Source organism: Prosopis cineraria, unplaced genomic scaffold, assembly GCF_029017545.1.
Source record: "Prosopis cineraria cultivar Desert tree isolate PC_DT_omini unplaced genomic scaffold, ASM2901754v1 PC2, whole genome shotgun sequence".
In the NCBI taxonomy this organism is placed as follows: Eukaryota; Viridiplantae; Streptophyta; class Magnoliopsida; order Fabales; family Fabaceae; genus Prosopis; species Prosopis cineraria.
The window spans coordinates 24,291,374-24,312,085 of NW_026555333.1; the positions used below are offsets into that span (position 1 = coordinate 24,291,374).

Sequence of the window (20,712 nt, forward strand, 5' to 3'; positions counted from 1 at the left end):
TTTAACAATTACCAAAGTTTTAGTGTCCTAAATTCAAAACAAATGATGATCACTCTTCAATTAGATCATAAATTTGCTCATCACTATATTCCAAACACTTGTGTCCTCATAATACTATAAAATATATTAAAACAAGAAGTCATATATAACTAAAAATTATCAAACCCAAATAAAATTAGATAAATTTTTATATCTCAAATGAGATAAAAGTTTGACCATGAGTGATCACATCCTTCATAAATTTCATAATGTAGTACCCACAATCATTATCATTTTGTTGGAAAGGGCACTAAAAAAATTACTAAAAAGTAATATAAATTTATGAAGCAAATAAATTTATTTTTCATAATTCAATAAAATCTTTCATGTATAAATATACCATAATCTTTGTTCATTAGTAACTCTTTGAGAAGTCTTTATTTTTTGTAAAAGGAAAGCTCTTTGTGACCCCAAAAACTGTTCAATGCCCTATCAAAATAGAAAAAAAAATTAATCAATGATAATTAATGCAAATATATTTGAATATGTAAAATGATTCTTATAAATATAAATAATTACTTATTGAATAACCTCAATATATTAGGCCAATCTGTTATCATGCCTCTAGATAGAGGATTGAGATAATAAATTAAAGGCAAAGGAACAGCCACAGGATTGATAACAATCAAAATTTAATGTTTTCTAAAAAATTTAAACTTTGATTATATTCTAATATAAAATTGAGGTATCTATCAAGTCAAGAAATTAAAAAAATAATTAATAAAATACTTATCCCGTGTTATAAAGTATTAAGAATAACATACTTTTTTTCAACTACTGCCTTTCCTATGAATATTTCTTTTACAAGATTTACTTATTTAAATGCACTCAACGTTGACCCATGACTAATATCATGAGAACTAATAAATGAAAATCTATTCTCTTTCTCTGTGTCTTTTAAAAAAGAAATGTACAAGTACTTTGATAAACATCAGAAAAATGTATTAAAATCAATCACAATAGGAAATAAAAGAATCAATATCAAAAGATGTTATGAAACAAGTACCTTATTCAAATGTTGATAGCAGAAGCAATAATGCATTCTCAATTAAGTATTTCCACTATAATATTTCTATCAAAATATTTTCAACTATCTTTAAAAAGATTTTTTCTTCAAATTTTATTTCAATTGTTTGGTCATTAGTAGTAAGCTTTGCCAAAAGAAAACAAAGAGCTTCACGACAATTATTAGCTCTTTTCATCTTTAAAGCTCCATGATATACACTTTTTTGCTTATGTATGGAATTAAATTCCTTGAAAATATTACCATGCACTTCAATTATGTTCTTATTTTTTTATTTTGATTGAGTATGTAAAAATAAAAAAATTAAGTCATATAATTATAATTATATTAAAATATTATAAGAAAGGGTGAAATATAATTACCTTGTTAAATGACTCAATGAGATATAGAGGCCATGCAACAAAAGTGCCCTCAACATCTTTAACCAATACAATATCGTCATTAAGAGGTATTGATAACTTAGTATCATCATTAGTACAAATGTCCAAACAATGCCCACGACAACTGCATTTTTGAAGGGAATTTCTGTGTACAATTTGCATGTTGATTCCTCATAGAAACAAATAAAATATTTAGCAATTTATATTGTAAAAATGATAATAACCTTAAAAGTTATCTAGAAAAAGTATTGCTAGAGGGAGAGTGTGATAGTCTGACACGAAAGTGTAACTATCTCTCAAACTAGGTCTTTCAATTATTGCAACTCTCACCAAGCCATGTTGCATCAAATAAATTTTTACTTTGTTCTTGTAACTAAAGATATTGTTCTTCATAATGTTGCTTGCACATATTATGTTCCAACATTTGTTGCCGAAATACATTCATTTTCTCTTTCAACTCAATAATGACACTCTTGTTTGAGCGTCTTTGACCCTCGAAATAAGTGGTTTGGGTAACACCAAAACCAATCTCTCTGACACGACTAGGGACTTTTAAAACATTTAATGCTCTACTAAGGATGTCATCACAGCCAAATTGTTGTGCTTCTTCAAGCCTTTTCTTGTGACAAAGTTTGTTGTCATATAAGGATCATAATAGAATATTTATAGAATGAAATCATGTAAATAAAATTTTAAATATGAACTAAATACTAATACTTACACAAGTCTACTAAACTTGCCTCATACCTTCATCTTCAATTTCATCTTTTGAATTTAATCATCCTTCAACCCACACTTCATGCTGTGTAAGTTGTTCACAATTTAAATTATCTTTTTGGATCTACATATTAAAACAATTAATTGAATTTATAAATCACTCAAACATATGTAATAGATGAATGTAATAATTATTGAATATAAGACATATACTTTATCTTGTTCAATGAATACGTATCCTTTTCTTCCCCTTCTGAAGCAATATTTTTGGCATTCAGCTAGCTAATGATATCGCTTGCTTTTCACCTATTCAAATGCAAATTGAATTCATATTAATTTTATATGAGTAAAACTATATTTAATTGGCAAAATATAGAATTATTTACCTTAAATTCTTCCGTTGTGTGTGTTGGAACAAATTAATCCCATTCTTCTTGAAATATGATCCTATCATAAAGCTCCAGTGGATGTTCAATGATATTTTGATTATTATTTATTAAATACCACTTGCAAAGATCTGCTCAAAATTTTCTAAGAAGAACACCGGCTTTTTTGAGGACATACATTCTATGAGCCTTGTCAAGATCAAAACAAGATTGTAAGAAAGAAAATAATTTGGATCACTATAAGTATAGGAAAAAATAGTCAAAAAGATAAAATATTAATGGCTTTTTTTTACCTCAATTTGTTCTCATATAAATCTCTTGTATTCATTCAGTGCTTTTCTTCAATTAGTAAATGTAATAGGCACATAGTTTCAAGCCACAACCCCAATATAATTGACTAGTTTTTTTCATTTGGTTTTATTGGCTAACCCCTGATATTCCAACTAACTTGTAGCTTTATTCTCATACTTCTATTTCTAATCAACCATCACAGTCTTACCATGACGAACATCTCGAAACATTTTCTCATTTACTGCTTCAGAATCATCATCATTTGAAATAGGGTAAGGCTCATGGTCACTATGAGAACTCATTTTCTTGCAAGTTGAAATCAACATATCATCACATGCATAATAAGAAAAATGAAAAAATTAAACCAAGTAACATGAGAAATCAAATTACTTTCTTGCTTTTTCTTTTTTTGTTTTAGACTTGATAGGTCAACTCATATCCCATCTCTATGATAATCTCTCATGTACAAGTGTTTCATTTCAGTTAAATCATAATTAAAAGATTGTATTATCCTGTGAAAAGGATCATCTTCAAGATTCATATCTTCATTACCTTGAGCTTGATCATCATCTTTATGTTTTTTGTTTGATAAAAGTACAATAGACCAGTTCTTTTTAGCAGGATTATGAACAAAAAACACTTGTTGAGCTTGTTCAGCTAAAATAAAAGGGTCATCTCTATATCTAACTTTAGATAAATCCATTTGAATAAATCTAAAATTATCAATCTAGAATCCACTATAATTGTTAACCCACCTACATCTAAAGACAGGAATCCTAAATATAGAGTAATCCAACTCCCATATATGTTCAATGATACCAAAGTTTGACATTTCTGCATAGACAAGGTTAGTATCTTTTGAATCGAATACATGTAAACCACCAGTAATAAGCATTACTCTGCTATTCTTCATTGTGCTTTTGTTATCTTGTTCTTTGGTATAGAAAATGTAACCATTGATTACATAACCAATGTAAAATAAAAGTTGTAAACTCAATCCTTTGACTAGCCATCTCAATTTTTCAAAAACATTACCTAGATAATTCCCCAACTCCTCAAGGATGTGACTTTTAAACCACTTTTGAAAACATCAATTGTGTTTTTTTGTTACAAAATTATAATTTCTAACACCAAATATGTCTCTGAGAATATATTTGCGTTCTTCCACAAATGGCTTAACTTCTTAAGTGTTGTGCATAATAAATAGGTGAGCTTGTTCACATTCAGCTACTGAAATGTTAATAACTTTATTTTTAATTATTCCTTTCCTTGATCTTCGTCTATCATGGCAAGACTTTGAAATCCCTATAGCATTAACGTTGGATAAATAATCTGTACACAATTCAATTGCTTCTTCGACTATGTACTATTCTACAATACAATCCTCAAGTTGATATCTATTTTTTACATAACTTTTTAAAATTTTCATGTAATGCTCAATTGGGTACATCCGCCACATACAAGTCAAGCCACACATTTGAACTTCTTCGACCAAGTGAACAGTCAAATGAACCATGATGTTAAAGAATGAATGTAGGAACTACATTTTAAATTCACATAGGGTCAAAACAACTTGCCTTTGCAGGGCTGGCAAATTTGCAAGGTCAATCACATTATTACAAATTATTTTGAAAAACAAGTATAGATTTGTGATGGTGCATCACACTTTCTTAAGCAAAATTGATCAAATACCAATGGGTAAGAAATTTTGTATAAGCACATGACAATCATGAGATTTAAGACCTTGTAACTTCAAATCTTTCATTGATACAAGATTCTTCACATTTGAAGAGTATCCCTCTGTCATTTTAACACTATGAAGAAACTCAAAAAAAGATTTTTTCTTATGCCTGGATAAAGTGTAAGTTGCTAGTGGTAGATAAGTACAATTTTCTTTCTCCACTAGAGTCAACTTTTCTCTTATTCCCATGAAAACCAAATCCAACCTTGACTTCACACTATCCTTACTTTTTCTTGGCAACTGGAGTAACGTCCCAATCACACTATCATAAATATTTTTTTAATATGGAACACATTAAGAAAATGTCTTACATGTAAGGACTTTCAATATGATAGATAAAAAAAAATTGATCTTTTCTTCCAACCATTTGTCGTAACATTTTTTACAAAAGGTTTGCCACAATGGATGTGAAAATAGAAAACATGAATTGATCAAGTACAAGCTAAAATGAGGAACCACAAAATGAGGAATTTTAAAAGAGAGTTATGGAGAAGACAAAAGTAAACATTAGTGGGGACAAGAGTTATCCCAAGCTAACGAGTTAGAAGAAGAGGAATAACTAGATGAGAGCTTGAATAAGCTGAGAGATCTTGAACCAATACGAGTTGCAACCATGAGCTAAGAGACCTTAACGAGTTGAGGAGTTTGAACATATGGCATTGACACGAGTTGAGGAACCACAGGTTGAGAGCTGGGTGCATAAGCTGAGAGCTCGTCTAGAAGTGATGGATAAAGCTAAGAGATTTTTACAGTGAAGGAGACAACAAGATGAAGCCCTTCATCATGTGCACGGACAAGGAGAATAAATGTGATCAAATTTTTTTGAAAAAAATAAAAGACAAAGGTGGTGATTTCGAATGACCAATCGCCACCTTTATCAATATTAACATTTCAAATTCCTTTAGCTGTGCATTAATGTCAGGCACTAACTGATGGCAATAAAACTGTACGAGCGGTGGCATTTCCTATTCCACTATTTAATAAAAAAATAATACATTAAAAAATTAATGAAAAAAATAATTATATATCTAATAAAATAATATAATTGATGATTAAATAATTTTTATTATGTTAATTATATAATCATAAGAAACCAATTAATTTCAAAATCTAACTAATTGTAAAAAATTTATATTTAGAAAAAATATAATCACTTAAGTTATAATAAATTAATTAAACATCTAACAAAGTGTAGTTAATTATTATATAAATTATGTCTTAATAAGTATCAAATCTTATATAATTCATTAATCACAACATTGAATAATAATAAAATTTAAATAAATAATAATAAAATGTCATTTTCTTAATTTATTAATATAATATTTAATTAATAAATATTAGAGAGGTGGCATTTCTAATACCCTGAAACGCCGCCTCTTTTCTAATAAAAATTTATCATGAACCACAAAAGTGGCGTTTCCCTAAGCATAAAATGCCACTTGTATTATTTTCAAATTAAAATATAATTTTATATATACTAATTATTAATTATAATATATAGATTAAGTAAAATAATATATAAAAATATAAAATATAATACTTATCTTAAAAAGTATGATAGGTGCTGTTTTCAAGAATGGGAGACGTCACCTCTCTCATTATTATTAATAATTTTTATATTTATAAAAAATGTAATTAATTAATGAATTAATATTAAAATTATTAAATATCTAAAAAATTTATAATCACTTAATAAATAAATTTCATTATAATAATTACAAAATATTATAGAATTAATTATTTGCAACATTAATTAATATAAGCTTTTAAATAATGTTAATAATATGTTATTTTTTATTTTTTTTTAATTTAATATTTTATTGGTAAAAATTAGAGAATTGGTGTTTCCAACATCTCTTCTATTATTGATAAAAAATAATATATTAATAAAAATATAAATAATTAAAATATAATAAATAAAATATATCTAATAAGGTAATAATTGAAGGTTAAATAAATTACGTTATGTAATTATCTAATCCTTTGATACTAATTAATTAAAAATTATTATTAACCTAATATAATTTTTATTTTACATATATAATAATTAATACTTATATATTATTTAATTACTTATTTATTTAATAAAATTAACTAAATATATTAATTCATTATAAAATAAAAATTTATCATAAACTATGGAGGTGGCATTTCCTTGAACTTGAAACGCCATGTATTATTTTTAAATTAGAATATATATATATATATATATATATACTAATTATTGATCATAATAAATAAGTTAATTAAAATAAATATATACAATTATAAAATATAATAAATATTTAAAAAAATTAAGAGACGTGGCGTTTTCAATAGCTAGAAATGTCATCTCTCTTCTTTTAATTTTATATTTCTAAAATTTATATTTGTAAATAATATAATTTGTTAATTTATATTAAAATAAATAAATATATAGTAAAATGGTAATTAATGATTAAGTAGATAGCATCATAATAATTATCTAATCTTATACTCTCTCCGTTTAAAAATATAAGACATTTTTTAAGGAGTTAGATATTAAAAAATATAAAGTATTTTTAGTTTTTTTGATGTGTAATTATTATCTTTTTTTTCAAAACTGCCCCTACTAATGAATAAGTTTATATTTATTTTAAGGTGTTAGGAGTAAATATGAAAAAATATAGTTATTTTAAAAGTAGGTAATTATTTTATTTAAGATAAAATTTAATTAAAAATGCCTTACATTTTCAAATGGAGGGAGTAAAATTTATTAATTACAAATATTTATTCATAAATAAATTTAAATAAATAATAATAGGATATTATTTTCAATTTTTTAATGTAACATATAATTAATAAAAATTAGATTGGTGGCGTTTCTAGAAGTTAAAAACGCTAGCTCTCTGTGACTGTTTATGAAATAATCATACATTTATTTAATTGCACATACTAATTAATTAAATTATAATATAATAATTTTTTAATATGATAAAATCATATTCAAAGAGAGAGAGAGGTGACGTTTCCATGTTCCAGAAATGCCACTTCTCTCAATTTAATGAAAGTAATATATGTTTATTATTTTTCAAATTTAATAAATTATAATAAAATTATTTTTTAATGTGATGTATAATGGTGGCATTTCAAAAATTAAAAACACCACCTCTCTTATTTTAATTTATTACTTGAAACATTTTTTTTTTGTAATGAAGCAGACAGGTAGCATTTTCAAACTTCTAAAATGCCGCTTTTATGATTTTAGTTAACTAATTAAGAATATATAATTATTATTAATGATAATTAAATAATTATATTAAATTTATTATGCAATCTAATAAAAAATATAGTTAATTAAGGATAAATTAGATAGGTGGTGTTTTATTACTGTAATGCTACTAATAATGTTATTCAACTAGAAGCTGTAGCATTTCTTAAAAGAAATGCCACATATTATTATATGCTAAAATTATAAATAAAATGAGTAATTTAGAAGTGATGGTATTTGATAAAAGAAACGCCACCAAAGGTTTTTGGATTTAATATTAGTAGCATTTTATTTTTTATTGTTACAAAATGCATGCTACTAATTTTTATTTTTGTAGTAGTGATTACATACTCAATATAAGATAATTAATTATAATAAAAGATAATAAAATTTTAGAAATTTAAGAGAAGGACCAAGGTCGATTGAAATTTTAAAAAAGAAAAATAAGTGAATTTGCAAGAAAATTTCATTTCCAATCTTATTTGCACAACCCTACTTATTGAAAATCTAATCTATAAAGTTTATCAAGGAACCCTAATTCCCTAATTGCATATTAAAGGGAATAAAATGAAATGATTGTTTTTTGGGGCTGAAAGCTTCAATCATTCTTAATATAATATTAATTATTGAGCTAAGTCCATTTAAAAAAAAATAGTGAGATTCATGATACACTAATTTATATTGCATCGCTGCAATCTACCTCCTCTCGTAATATCATTTTTTGTCTTCCCATTTTCTTATTCTAAACCCTAAATCAGTGCCAAACATCAATATCAAGGTCGCATGAGTTTTTAGATCATCAAGGCCGCAACTTTATGCCTTATTAAAATCTTGTCTATAATTTATATATAATTATTGGTTTTTCTCATTAACCATCTCTCTCCATTGAATTAATTTAGCTTTTTATTATAATTACTATATTATGAAACTTTAATATATGATTTTCTAAAAAACTGACAAGTAGATTTTTTTTTTTAAATGGGCAATTATACATGCTAGATTTCGCTACCTTAAGTTTCAAAACTTATTTACATGACCCTGACATTTATGTATACAATTTGCACAAATTTATATAGTTAATCTTCTTGTAAGATATGTAACTATCATTTATATTATGATGATGATGATGATGATGATGATGATGATGATGTGAGATACATGTATTATAATGATATATCTCTTTTTTTGTTAAAGTATTGGTATGGTATGCCTTACATGATTTTTTTCTTTGATTACAATTAAATTATAAAATGTATACTTAAATGTATATCAACACTGTAATTGAATCCAAGACCTTTTTCAAATTTGAGAGGTGGCGCTGCTATTGGTTACAAGATTTTAATGTATTTTCTTAAAAAACAAAAGTGACGCAAATTTTCTTAAAAAGTGAAAAATGATGTTTGAGAACCTTTTAAGAACTTTAATTATAACTCAAGATCACTCATTTTAAAAATTTCAAAAAAGGGACCAAGTTCCTTGGTTGAACTAATATATATTTGGCTAGATTTCTTTAGCATTCATATTTCTTGTTCTTAGTACTCAAATTTAATATTTTCAAAACTAATATTTAGTCTTTTATTTTAAAAAATAATAATTTTTTAAATTTTTATTTCCTTGTGTTCATCATTTCTTTAATATTTACAAACAATCATCTTTGATTTTTTTGAAGTTCTAAAAATGTTCAAAAGGAATATTAAAAATATATAATGTAAGTATTAAAAACCATTGAAATAATTATTATTTGAATTCTAAAATAATTTAAAATGAATACTAAAATAATCAACTCAGAAAAAAAAATTATTTACAACCACGATCTTCTATATATCATTTGTTAAAATTTTTAAAATTTGTAATTTTTAATTGTAATTAATATTTTTAGAAATTTTTCTAATGTCATTTTCTTAAAAGAATTTTTTTACCAACATTTCTTAAAAGAATTAAAAAAACAGAAAGATAAAGAAATACTGCTGGCATTATGAGACCCCAGATTCTTTGTGTTGGATAATGAAGATATATATATATATATATATATTGGCCAATAAGAGATATTTATTTGGATGATGAGCTCTCTATCCGTAGAAATAGCAACTTTTGTTTCTATCACATTGGCTCATGTGAGAAATACGTAGGATGAGCTCTTGTCAGTCGTTAGTGGGCAACTTGAGTTATTTTATTTTATTTTATTTTCCTCAAAATCATGTTGAGCAATATAATATTATTTTGTTTAAAATACAAGCTGTAAATTAAAGTGAATTTCAACCGGGATTATATTGGCTTCAGATGAAGAGGGGGGATATTTTCATATGTATATTTAGTATTTAGTTTATATCTGACAAAAGTTCAAAAAGATCCAACTATTTATTGACTTTAGCAAAAATACATCCCATACATAGTTTGAATGTACTTTTAAGAATTATTTAAACAAGTCCTGTGGAGGAGTACATTATTTTAATATGTATTTATATATATATATATATATATATTTGAGTATTATACATAAGTAGCTTCTAACAGATAAATCGGGCATATAAGAGACAACAGATAGTCAGATACACATGTTTGTCTTTATATTAGCATAAAAAAAGAACTATATTTGAATAATGATCTCTTTATTATCTACTTAAATAATGAGTTTTGTATTTATCACATTGGCTTATTGTAAGAAATACATTACGTTTTGCGCTTAATTGTTACCATTTGCTGGACAACTTGAGTATTTTTATTATTTTTATTTTTATTTTTTTGGATATCTCCCTCAAGTCATGTGGAGGAATACATCATTTTTTTCATAAAAAAGCAAGTTGTATTATAGATTACGAAATAATTTAATGAATTTTACTTAAATAATCATGCAAAAGAACTCAAATTATTTGAATGCCCAATATTAGATATGCCGGATATAGAAAGGGAAAGCAAATAAATATAGAAATAAATAAAAAGGGAAAATCACATATAAAGATTGCTGAAACATATTATTCATAGACAAAGATTAATAAAGTTTGACTTCGCAATGCAAGACTTGATGACTTATATGAAAATAAGATTGAAGTTGAAATAACGAAAATAACTCTTATGAAAATAGCCACTTTTTTTTTTAAGAAAAACAAGTGCTGTGATATTATGAACAATTTACTATTAAAAAAAAAGTCCTTGTTATATTTTAACAATAATTAATTCCTTATTTAATAAGTGCAAAAAAATAATCCTTTTTTTTTTATAGAAACAAGTTTTTTGACATGGTGAATAAGTCACCCTCATGAAAAAGCAAATTCCCATTCTATTTTAAGAAACAATTCCTTTAGTTGTACTTCCTTTAAACTCATAAAGGTTATTTTCATCATTTCAACTTCAATCTTATTTTCATATAAGTCTTCATGGCCCGTAGTGCTAATCCTTGTTTGCAAATTACATGCTTCAGCAGTCTTTGTACACGATTTTCCCTAAAAAAAATTACAACTGTGTTAAAATCTTAAACAAAGTAAAAATGAACTAATATTATTGGATAAAGATCACAAAAATATGATAAATGTTAAGAAAGAAACAAGCAAATGAACTCCAATAAATTGTTGTTCAAATCATTTGGGTTTTGTGATTGAAGTGGTAAGTTCACCTAGCTTCCTTTAATTTAGTGATCAATGTTGGAACAACTAAATACTCAAGATTTTTCCATATACAAGCGCATTTTTAAATCCTCATCGCTTTAAAATCACCAAGATAAGGTGCTTGCTTTTGAGAAATGCACACATTAAAAATGTTAAGATTTGACTTTATATATATATATATATATATATATATATTTTAGATAGTATTTGAATGTTTAGGATACTTTTATGATTACATTCATGATCTAGTCGCATCTTTACCTATTGGACCAATTTTCGTTAACTTACAAGTTACCCTGACATGATACCAACACTTAAGATAAAGCAAAACATTAAAACAATGCTAAGATTTGGATTGTGTCCAGCTATCAAATCTTTTTGCTTGTCCATGACACATGACCACATGATTAAAATCTGAACCTTGAATGGTTTTAAAAGAGATAATTACTTCAACAATTTAATTGAGCGGGTCTCGGTTCATCATCCACTACTTTGCCACAACATGGTGCATGATTTTGGCTTTGCACTCAAATATTTCATTCATGAAGGCTTTTGGTTTAAAATGTATATCATGAAACTTGGTTAATTTGTGGGACACGCTTGGGATGGCCAAAAAATGGAGAGAATGATCTTTATTGAATTACAACTAGAACAAATGTAAGAAGAGACTTTGAATGATAAAACTCATCTCATGTGACACAATAACTATTTGATTTAATCGAATGATTGTCAAAAATCTTATCATATAATACCCAGAAAATATCATCTCAATTTTATTTTTTTTTGTTGAGGGAACAACATGAGTATGAAATGTTCTCATAATGAGGATTGCATTGAATTTTTAGAGAGAAATATATCTTGATAATTTTTAAGTATTGATAAAATCTAATGACTGTAATTGAGACAGACACTCATTGAGTGAATGTACTTAAATCACTCACTGAATCCAAATCTGTGGAATGTTGGATGGAATAGATGATTACAATATGTGCACTTCACAGGCATGCAAAAGAAGCCGCGTTGAGGATCCAGATGCCGTAACCTTATAGGAAATTATCACAGAAAGTCTCCTGGATCTAGAAATAAACTTCCAACATGCAAGCACGCCGAATCACAAGTTATATGAATCAAATATATTAATGAATCAAATGTATATCATTTCTACCCTGTTGATTGGACCTAATGATGAGTCAGATTCACAACATTGCTCATGCTTGCCATGGGTTCATTTAGTCTCATTTAAGGAGAAAGAAAAAAAATTAAATAATAGTCTTACAAGATTCTTATTGGACCATGAATGAAGCTAAATTCATACTTAATTCACCATCAAATCATTAAAACCTTCTAGAGCCTATAGCGGCGGCATGCGATTCACTTCGACATTGTGAAGCAATTGTTGCAGCAATCTCCTGGTTGTTGGATCTTCCTGCATTCATACATACAAGACCAGAAAATGAAAGCCAAAAACACTACTAAAGCGGAATGCTGTATCCAGTTCTGAAATAGATATTTTGGTCTTTATGCTTCCCTTGGTCGCATGATCACCATATCTATGACATTGCAACTCAATTCTAATGATAAAATCAATGGAAAATATAAGTTTTGGTCTCTATACTTTTAAGTGTGCTTTGGTATTAGTTCCTAAATTTTTTTCATCATTCCAAATCTTTTAAGTTTCATTTGTTTGATGCATTAGTCATTTACATAATTATGTTACTTCTATTGCTTAGTTTGTAAAATTATGATGTGTTGGACATTACATGAGCAAAATAACTACTAACCTTTCTGTATGTCTGCCCTAACTATCGTGTCTTCTTTCTTCTAAAACTTCATCCATTTGCTTATTTAAGAATTATGATTTAATGCCCTACTTGTTTTTCACCTTCTATTCATTTTTTATATAACTCATCATAATTTTAATAAGTCAATACAAGAAGTAATAGAGTTTATATACACATTAGCCACTATTAAGCCCTTATGGTTATATTTAAAAATAGAGAGACTAACATTGCAAACAGATAATACTTAATGGACTTAAAGCAATGAAAACAAGTGTAGGAACCAAAAGCAAAATATGCTAAAAGTATATTTTCCCAAAAATCTAATTATGAGTAACATGAATATAGCATGTACTTACACGGAGACAACTACTGAATGTAGCATCCCTTAGCATGTCCGGAAGGCAATTTCTTAATGCAGCACAAGCCCTAGTTGAAGAATACATAAACAGATTAACAATATTGTTAAGAAGTAGAGTTGCCCCAAGTTTGGTTAAGCATTTGTAGAATAAAAAGTATTTTTTTTCTTCCCCTTTGGACCCAAAAGTAACCCTTGCAGAAGACACAAAATTATGAATCCTTAAATCTGCATACTGAAAGAAATTTAAACATTTTGTAACAAAGATTACTGAGAGGGAATATAAATCAACCTTGGATTATCTGATAGACGAAGATAACAACAGATAATGTGTTTCAACAGACGAGATGAGGGTTGCTCAGCGAGAGATGCCACCATGTTCGCCAAAACTCGACCAACTGCAAAGAATCGCTCAGCTGCAGTACAAATATAATCCAGGCCCACATCGTCTGACAAAATTTTTTGAACTATAAATGTTGCAACCTGCCATAGTACAATTTTTCATTACACATTATTTACAATCGTCATTTTTTGAAGGAACTAAACAGCAAGAAAGTTTTCCACCAATCCCATGTCTATATCATAAAACTTGTTATAAGACCAATATCTCCATCAAGTATCATAAGAGGATTCACAATGTCAAACAACCCAAGGCTAAAGCCACTTTCTTAAAGGTCATGACATTCATTTTAATAAAAACCAGAAGTTCATAAGCAGATACAGTATAAGTGCATTGCCTAAGACTTGCTTGTCTAACACTGCACTGGAACAAAGGAAGATAGACTTCATGAATACTGTATAAGTGGGAAATAATTATATATATATATATATATATATAGAAATGCATAAATTAAAACCATAAGACTACCTGCATATAAAAGTACCATTTTTAAAAATTAATAATATGGCAACAAAAGGATGGAAAAAGAAAATGACAATGCACTTGCGACTAGGCGAAATACACTTGTAGACCGTAGTGGCATGAAATTACACAAGGCTAAAAGAAAGAATGAAAAAACTCAACTGTTTTTGACAATTCACTACCCATTTCCATGGTGCGAAGGCAGAGTGGAATTATTTCTGTTGAAAGAAGAAAACTGATAACTTCTGTATCATCAACCTGCTAAAGAAAGCAAAGATTATTAAAAACTGATAAACACACATGTTAAGTATTGACTCCATCAGTCCATCTTCACACTTACCAAATATGGAAGCATGTAATTTCAAACAATTTGCTAAAAAAAGTAACATAATAATGAGGAACTTTTATTTATCACTTTGATTGCACTGACGAGTTCATCAAAACAAGTTGCATTCAGTTATATATACAAACTTTCAAATCATTAAGAACTTTGAAGATTTGACACAAATTTACCAAATACAATAAAAGCATGTTTGGTTACACATTGAAACGAAACATGCACTAAGATTGTCTAGCAAAGTAACAAGGATGATTACCTTCACCAGGGCACCAATGACACCTAGACTAGTAAGCCTTAAGTATTCAAATGGTCTTGATTTGCTTGTTGTATTAAGAAAAGGATAAAGATATAGAGGTATATGGGCTGCAAAAGAGAGAAGATAAGTCTAAATAATAACTATGAATGACAATATTGTTTCTGTCCATACATTAAGTATATTCTATAAACAAGAACGAATCATATAAAGTAGTATAAAAGTCACGTCAAGGAAAAATAAAATACTAATATCTAATCTTAAAATGAAGAGAGCATACTCTCTTCCTGTTTAACCTTGGGAAGAAGGTAGTCAAACAGCCAGAAAAAAATGATCACCAGGAAAGAAAATCATACACAAATTTATGATGACATTTAAATTATGGGAGAAAGAAATTCTATCTTGAGCAATATAGGAAGTTAGGAGCTCCAATGGAGTCAAAGGCATGGGTATCTTAGGTGCCTTAAATTTTTTTCTAATCAAGAACTGATTTTATTAATGGAAACTAATTTTTGAATGGGAGAATTAGATTTCCAAGGCAGACATATATCAATTAAGCATCCAATACACCGAAGCAGTCAGCTGAAGGAAGTATAAAAAATTAGAGCTGTAGAAAGAAAACTTGTGAATCCGTTTTGGCAGATAATTAATTTTTAGCAAGATCAATTTAAAAGTAAGAATCTGAATTTAATAGCACACACTCATCCCTCTTCTCAAGATAATCCCGAGACCATAAACAGTTCATAACTTAGCTCATCTACTTACCTTCTAACCCTTCCTTTCTCATCTTAATCCGGTAATTTATACAAGAGAAAACTTGCCCGTTATGGTTTTAATCAGATACCATCAAACATAGCACAGTAAGTTGCCACTGTCTCCACAAAAATTATAAAGGAGGAACTCTTACGTCAAGCACATGCTACAGCTAATGATATCACAGGTAATCATGCTGAGAAGATAAGTAGAAAACACAATATCAAAATCCAGCACATCAAGAACAGAAGTGGAGTTACCATTGAGGAATAGCATCTTTGTATCTGGGTGAGATGCAACACACTGCCGAAAAGCATAAGAATCAGAAGTCATCATGACATCTCTTTTGTTATTTCATTTTTATAGTAGCATGTCTCAAATCAATAGAAGCAATAGATGATAGCTCCCAAACAAAGGAAAAAAATTAAGATAAAAACCATGACTAAAAAAACATATGGGAAAATTAATATATAGGTCCACGTAGATTGATTTAATTTTCAAGCACTGTCCCTGTGCTTCAAAAGTTTATAAGGCCCTCCTCATAGATTTCATTGGTCACATAGTTAGTCCTTGGACTTCTAGACATTTGTATCTCAATCCCAATGATGCTGATGTGTCTTAACAGTGCAAACAGATTTAGAAAAGTCAATAGGTTTTACATGAAAAACAAAAAGTTATATCATCTACCCCAATATTTTTGAATTATAAAACAGATGATTCATTGTGTGAAGAAGGAATGTTGGCTCCAGCTGCAAGCGCTCGCTGATGCTGCTGTGAGAAGATAGTGAGGAGGGCTGAAAGAAAACGAGGAAGAGGAAAGAGTTGACCATTATATTGGTTCCATGATTGTCCCTTCCTAGTATCGTAGGCATTATAACGGTTCTGCTTTGAGGACAGAGTGGAGCATTTATATCCCATCATTTCAACCAGTGTCTTGTGGGCTCCAGAACAAACCAAAAATTAGTTTGCAACAAAATCTCGTCTTGATTAAAAGATTCACATATGATAAATGTAGAATCCTAAATTGCCATTGATTATTTCAGTTCCATCTTTAGAAATGAAGTCTCATAAAACCAAGAACAGGATATCACAGAACTTAATGGAAAACGAAATTAGAGCCTCCAAAGACCACAAGCCTAAAAGTAGCTATTTGAAAAACAGACTATAGGAACTTGCAGAATAATTTTCCCTAAAATAATTATGGCTTCACCTATACCTTAAGCAAATGATTTCCACAGTTCCAAAATTTCAAGAACTTATCTACTTTGCAGAAGCAAAATGTTCAATAAAGTAACTGTGCAAAAAAGTAACAAAGTTGAAAATAAATAAATAAATACAGGCTATGCAGTTTGATGATATATAACATGATATAATAAAGCTTTCCACAACGTTATTATATGTCAAATATAATATACTGCATACAAGGAATTTATCACAACTGACAGCCTAGCTGTAAGGACCCAGTACAATGGCATCTTACCTGAAGAAGAGCAAGAGCATTGCACACTCGATTTGATTGTGCTGGAGTAAGGTTTGGGGGTGAAAGAACGGGGTATATTGAAACTATTTCCTGTAGGGGAAAAATGAATTGAAATCCCAAAGGAACAGGACAACTAATAAGCAGTCTAATAATTCAATATAACATGCAACAAAGCTTCAACCTTCGAGGAAATGAGAGTTGAATGTTGATGATATTATTATACATTAATAGAACATGAAAAAAATGGAAAAAATACAGTGCAAGCAGCAAAATAAACTATGATAATAGAACAACTAATGTTCATTAATTGTTGTCAACATTAACAGAGTCAAAAGGTACTATGACCGATTTTTCAATAAGAATGACTATGCCCAATTTTGTCAAAGATGAAAACGGAATTTGGGAAACAATATATCACATATTTGTGGTAGAACAAGACCATAGGCGAGAAATATACCATTCAAAGAAGAGAGTATCTTTATCAGCTAAACAAAAAGGAGCTAAACTGTAAAAATGTACAATAATCATAAACGAAGCATCTAGAAAAGGAATAGCATGCAAGTGGGATAAAATACCTGCAAAAGTGCAGCAATGGTACCAAATGAATTCCACAACAATGGGGCTACCGCCAGGTCTTGAAACAATTCCCTCTTCTAAACGTAAACAATAAGAAACAAAAATAAAGAGATACTAATACAGCTGAATTTATATCTCTACATAACAAAGATGTGATAATGAGCAATGAAATCAATCAGGAACCAAGTCAATCGACCATAAGAACTAGCATTCTCATAAATATGGAGAAGCATAAGGCTTCCATAAACTCCTCCATTACAATGGAATATGATTGAACATTTGAGTTACTATTGCCATCACATAACAGGATACAAGATGTTATTCCCAACTCAATGCAGGTATTTGCTTCAACTGAGATGACCACATCAATCTTCGAGAACCCATAAAAACAGACATTAAAACAAACACATAAAAATAAAAAGTTTCCACCCAAATTCTGCAAATCCCGATATCATAAACCATCACGAATTCACGAAAAAAACTCCCATATGTGTGTGGATGTTTATGGACTATCTACCTTAGAGAGCTCAAGAAGGGCATTCTCACGAAGATCAGGATTGCTCAGTTGCAGAATGAGATGCTCTACAGACGCCATCTTGTGATCCTTGTTGGCCTGAGAAGCGGCGGCGGCATTTTGGGCGGAGGAACCAGCAGCTGCAAATGGCGCATTGATCGAGAGGGATTGAGGCAAATTCGCCATTGTTGATAGATAGAAAGATGCAGCGAATGAATGAAGCGGTGGCTTCCCTTACTTCCGTCCTTGTATTTCGAAGTCTTTTATGTCTGACAGCTCCAAGAAGAATACATAGCTGCTGAGTTATAACCGTTGATCGGCTCGGGGACACGTGCTATGCATGCCGGAGAGCAGAAGAAGCAACTATTGTGTGCAAAAGCGCGCGCCAAAGAAGGAAAACTTGAAAAGCCTGCCGGTGAATTGGCCGTTTCTGAAATTTTACCGAGAAAATCCGACGTTTAAATCCTTCCCAGGTTGTTTTGTTTATTCCCTTCTCTGTACTTTGAATATTTCCAGGTACAATGAATATATTTCTTGGGATTTGATTACAGGTTATCGTGAGTATTAGCCATTAATATCGTATTAAATATAATTAATGATTTGGTGATGTTTATTGTTTAAAAATATATTACATTAATAATTTTTTGGACCCCCTCACCCCTTGTAAATTTGAAAATTAATCATCCATAATTGATTATTAGTAAGTTAAATATAAAAAAGTCTACCTAACTTGCTTTCATTTAACAAAATAAAAAATTTAATATGACTATTAGACCTGATAAGATGTGTACATATTTATAAACAAGTATATATTACTCCCTTCATTTAACAATATAAAAAAAATTTAACTAAATTATACTCTCAATAAATTTATTGATGCCTTCATTATAGTTGTTAAATTCTTAAGTTAACTCTACGAATTTAATGTTTTTATGTTTTTAATTTATAAAATCGTGTCAACTTACTCATAAACTTAAACTAGATACAAACTCGGTTAAATTCGTGAGTTTATCTTCGAATTTATTGTTTTTACATTTATAACTTACAAAATCGTGTTAACTAATTCATAAACTCGGATTAGATGTAAGCTTGGTTAAACTTGTTAAGCTTGTTAATTTTCTAAGTTGAGCCAATTAAGTATATACTATGAAAAATTTAGTTCATAAAAATTATAGGACTTAGTTCAAAAAAAAAAAACTTGAAATGCAAACATTAATATTAATAAAAAAGAAAACAAAAATACTAAAAAATAAGTTCCCTTATTTTAAAATTTTTATGTCTTATATATGATAATTTATTAATGTAAATGTGTTTAATTTCAATTATTTATATTTTTAATATATTTAAATTAAATTATAGTCATATTTTAATGGCTCTTTATTAATAGAGGTAAATTTTTATGAATTTACAATCTGAATTTGGAATACTGAGTTTATATTTTTATCACGAATTTATTTAAACTCACGAGTTTAACAATCTTGGTCTTTACACCAATGTTATTTTTTCATTTATGTTCTTATTTAATAAAGTGTCATGTTTAAAGGTAAAAGGTTAAGTGACATATTTGGTGAGAGTATTTTTGAAAAAAAAAATTAATTACATACCAAAAAAATGAAAATATCTTATATTTTTAAATATTAAATATTTTATATTTTTTAAGAGAGGGAGTGCATATATATGATCTTATTTATCGACTACTTTTAATTACTGTATACAAAAAATAATTAAATTTAGTTTATGTTTTAAAATTATCTCATTTTTTTTCTACCTTACCTTTGATTATCTGCATTAAATTCTAACTCATTCTTATTATTTCTCTCCTTCCTCCCCATAAAAAAATATATTAATTAATTTCTCTTTAAAGATGTACTTCTTTATTTTAAACCAAAAAACGTATTATTACTTTATAAATATCACAAAGTGATTTATAAATAACATCATGAAAATATTTTAAAAGATAACCCATAAATAATACTTGAGGGAATATATTCATGAAAGTTTTATTTGGAAATTTAATAAAATTTCACGAAAGCTCCTGGCGATTTTCAATTAACCCAATAGCCAGGTTTGTTCAATCTTGCTTCAAATTGAAAAGAAAAGGTTTCATAATTCAATTTAGCAAACTTCATAGAAAGTTTTGTTTTTTTTTTTTTAAACAGGAAAAGTGTAACAACCTTATTTTTAAAATGAAATAATATTATAATTAAATAATGTCATGAAGCAGTGAGATCCCGAAATCATTCATCAATTGGACCAAGGGCATATGAAGCCCAACAACAATCTCAAAAAATTAGTTTGACTAATGCCAATGATATTAAAAAGGGAGAATTTCTTATTAGAATCATGGATGTGACATAATTAAAAAAAGGACAAAATGAATGTAAGA

General features: G+C 28.1%; 1 protein-coding gene across 3 annotated transcripts; it reads right to left on the reverse strand.

The window, feature by feature from the left end:
* Positions 1–12,530: 12,530 nt before the first annotated feature.
* Positions 12,531–18,797, reverse strand: LOC129304070 (uncharacterized). Of its 3 annotated transcripts, none has more exons than XM_054943704.1 (9): positions 18,330–18,796; positions 17,812–17,889; positions 17,237–17,326; positions 16,017–16,059; positions 15,007–15,113; positions 14,573–14,671; positions 13,841–14,031; positions 13,550–13,619; positions 12,531–12,838 (listed from the first exon to the last, which is right to left on the reverse strand). In XM_054943704.1, the coding sequence occupies exons 1-9, from the start codon at positions 18,510–18,512 to the stop codon at positions 12,764–12,766; spliced, it is 936 nt and encodes a 311-aa protein (XP_054799679.1). In that variant the 5' UTR covers positions 18,513–18,796; the 3' UTR covers positions 12,531–12,763. The 3 variants fall into 3 exon arrangements, with proteins under 3 accessions (XP_054799679.1, XP_054799680.1, XP_054799681.1); XM_054943705.1 differs by having other exon boundaries at positions 14,573–14,668; positions 18,330–18,793; XM_054943706.1 differs by lacking the exon at positions 17,237–17,326 and having other exon boundaries at positions 18,330–18,797.
* Positions 18,798–20,712: the final 1,915 nt, after the last annotated feature.

What these genes read in the sequence shown, in the direction of transcription:
- LOC129304070 (XM_054943704.1), bottom strand. Translation starts at nt 18,512, where the DNA reads ATGGCGAATTTGCCTCAATCCCTCTCGATCAATGCGCCATTTGCAGCT. An exon ending in CCCTTCTTGAGCTCTCTAAG is followed by an intron (nt 17,890 to 18,329) that starts GTAGATAGTCCA and finishes GTTTACGTTTAG; the next exon opens with AAGAGGGAATTGTTTCAAGA. An exon ending in AAAGATGCTATTCCTCAATG is followed by an intron (nt 15,114 to 16,016) that starts GTAACTCCACTT and finishes TCTCTTTTGCAG; the next exon opens with CCCATATACCTCTATATCTT.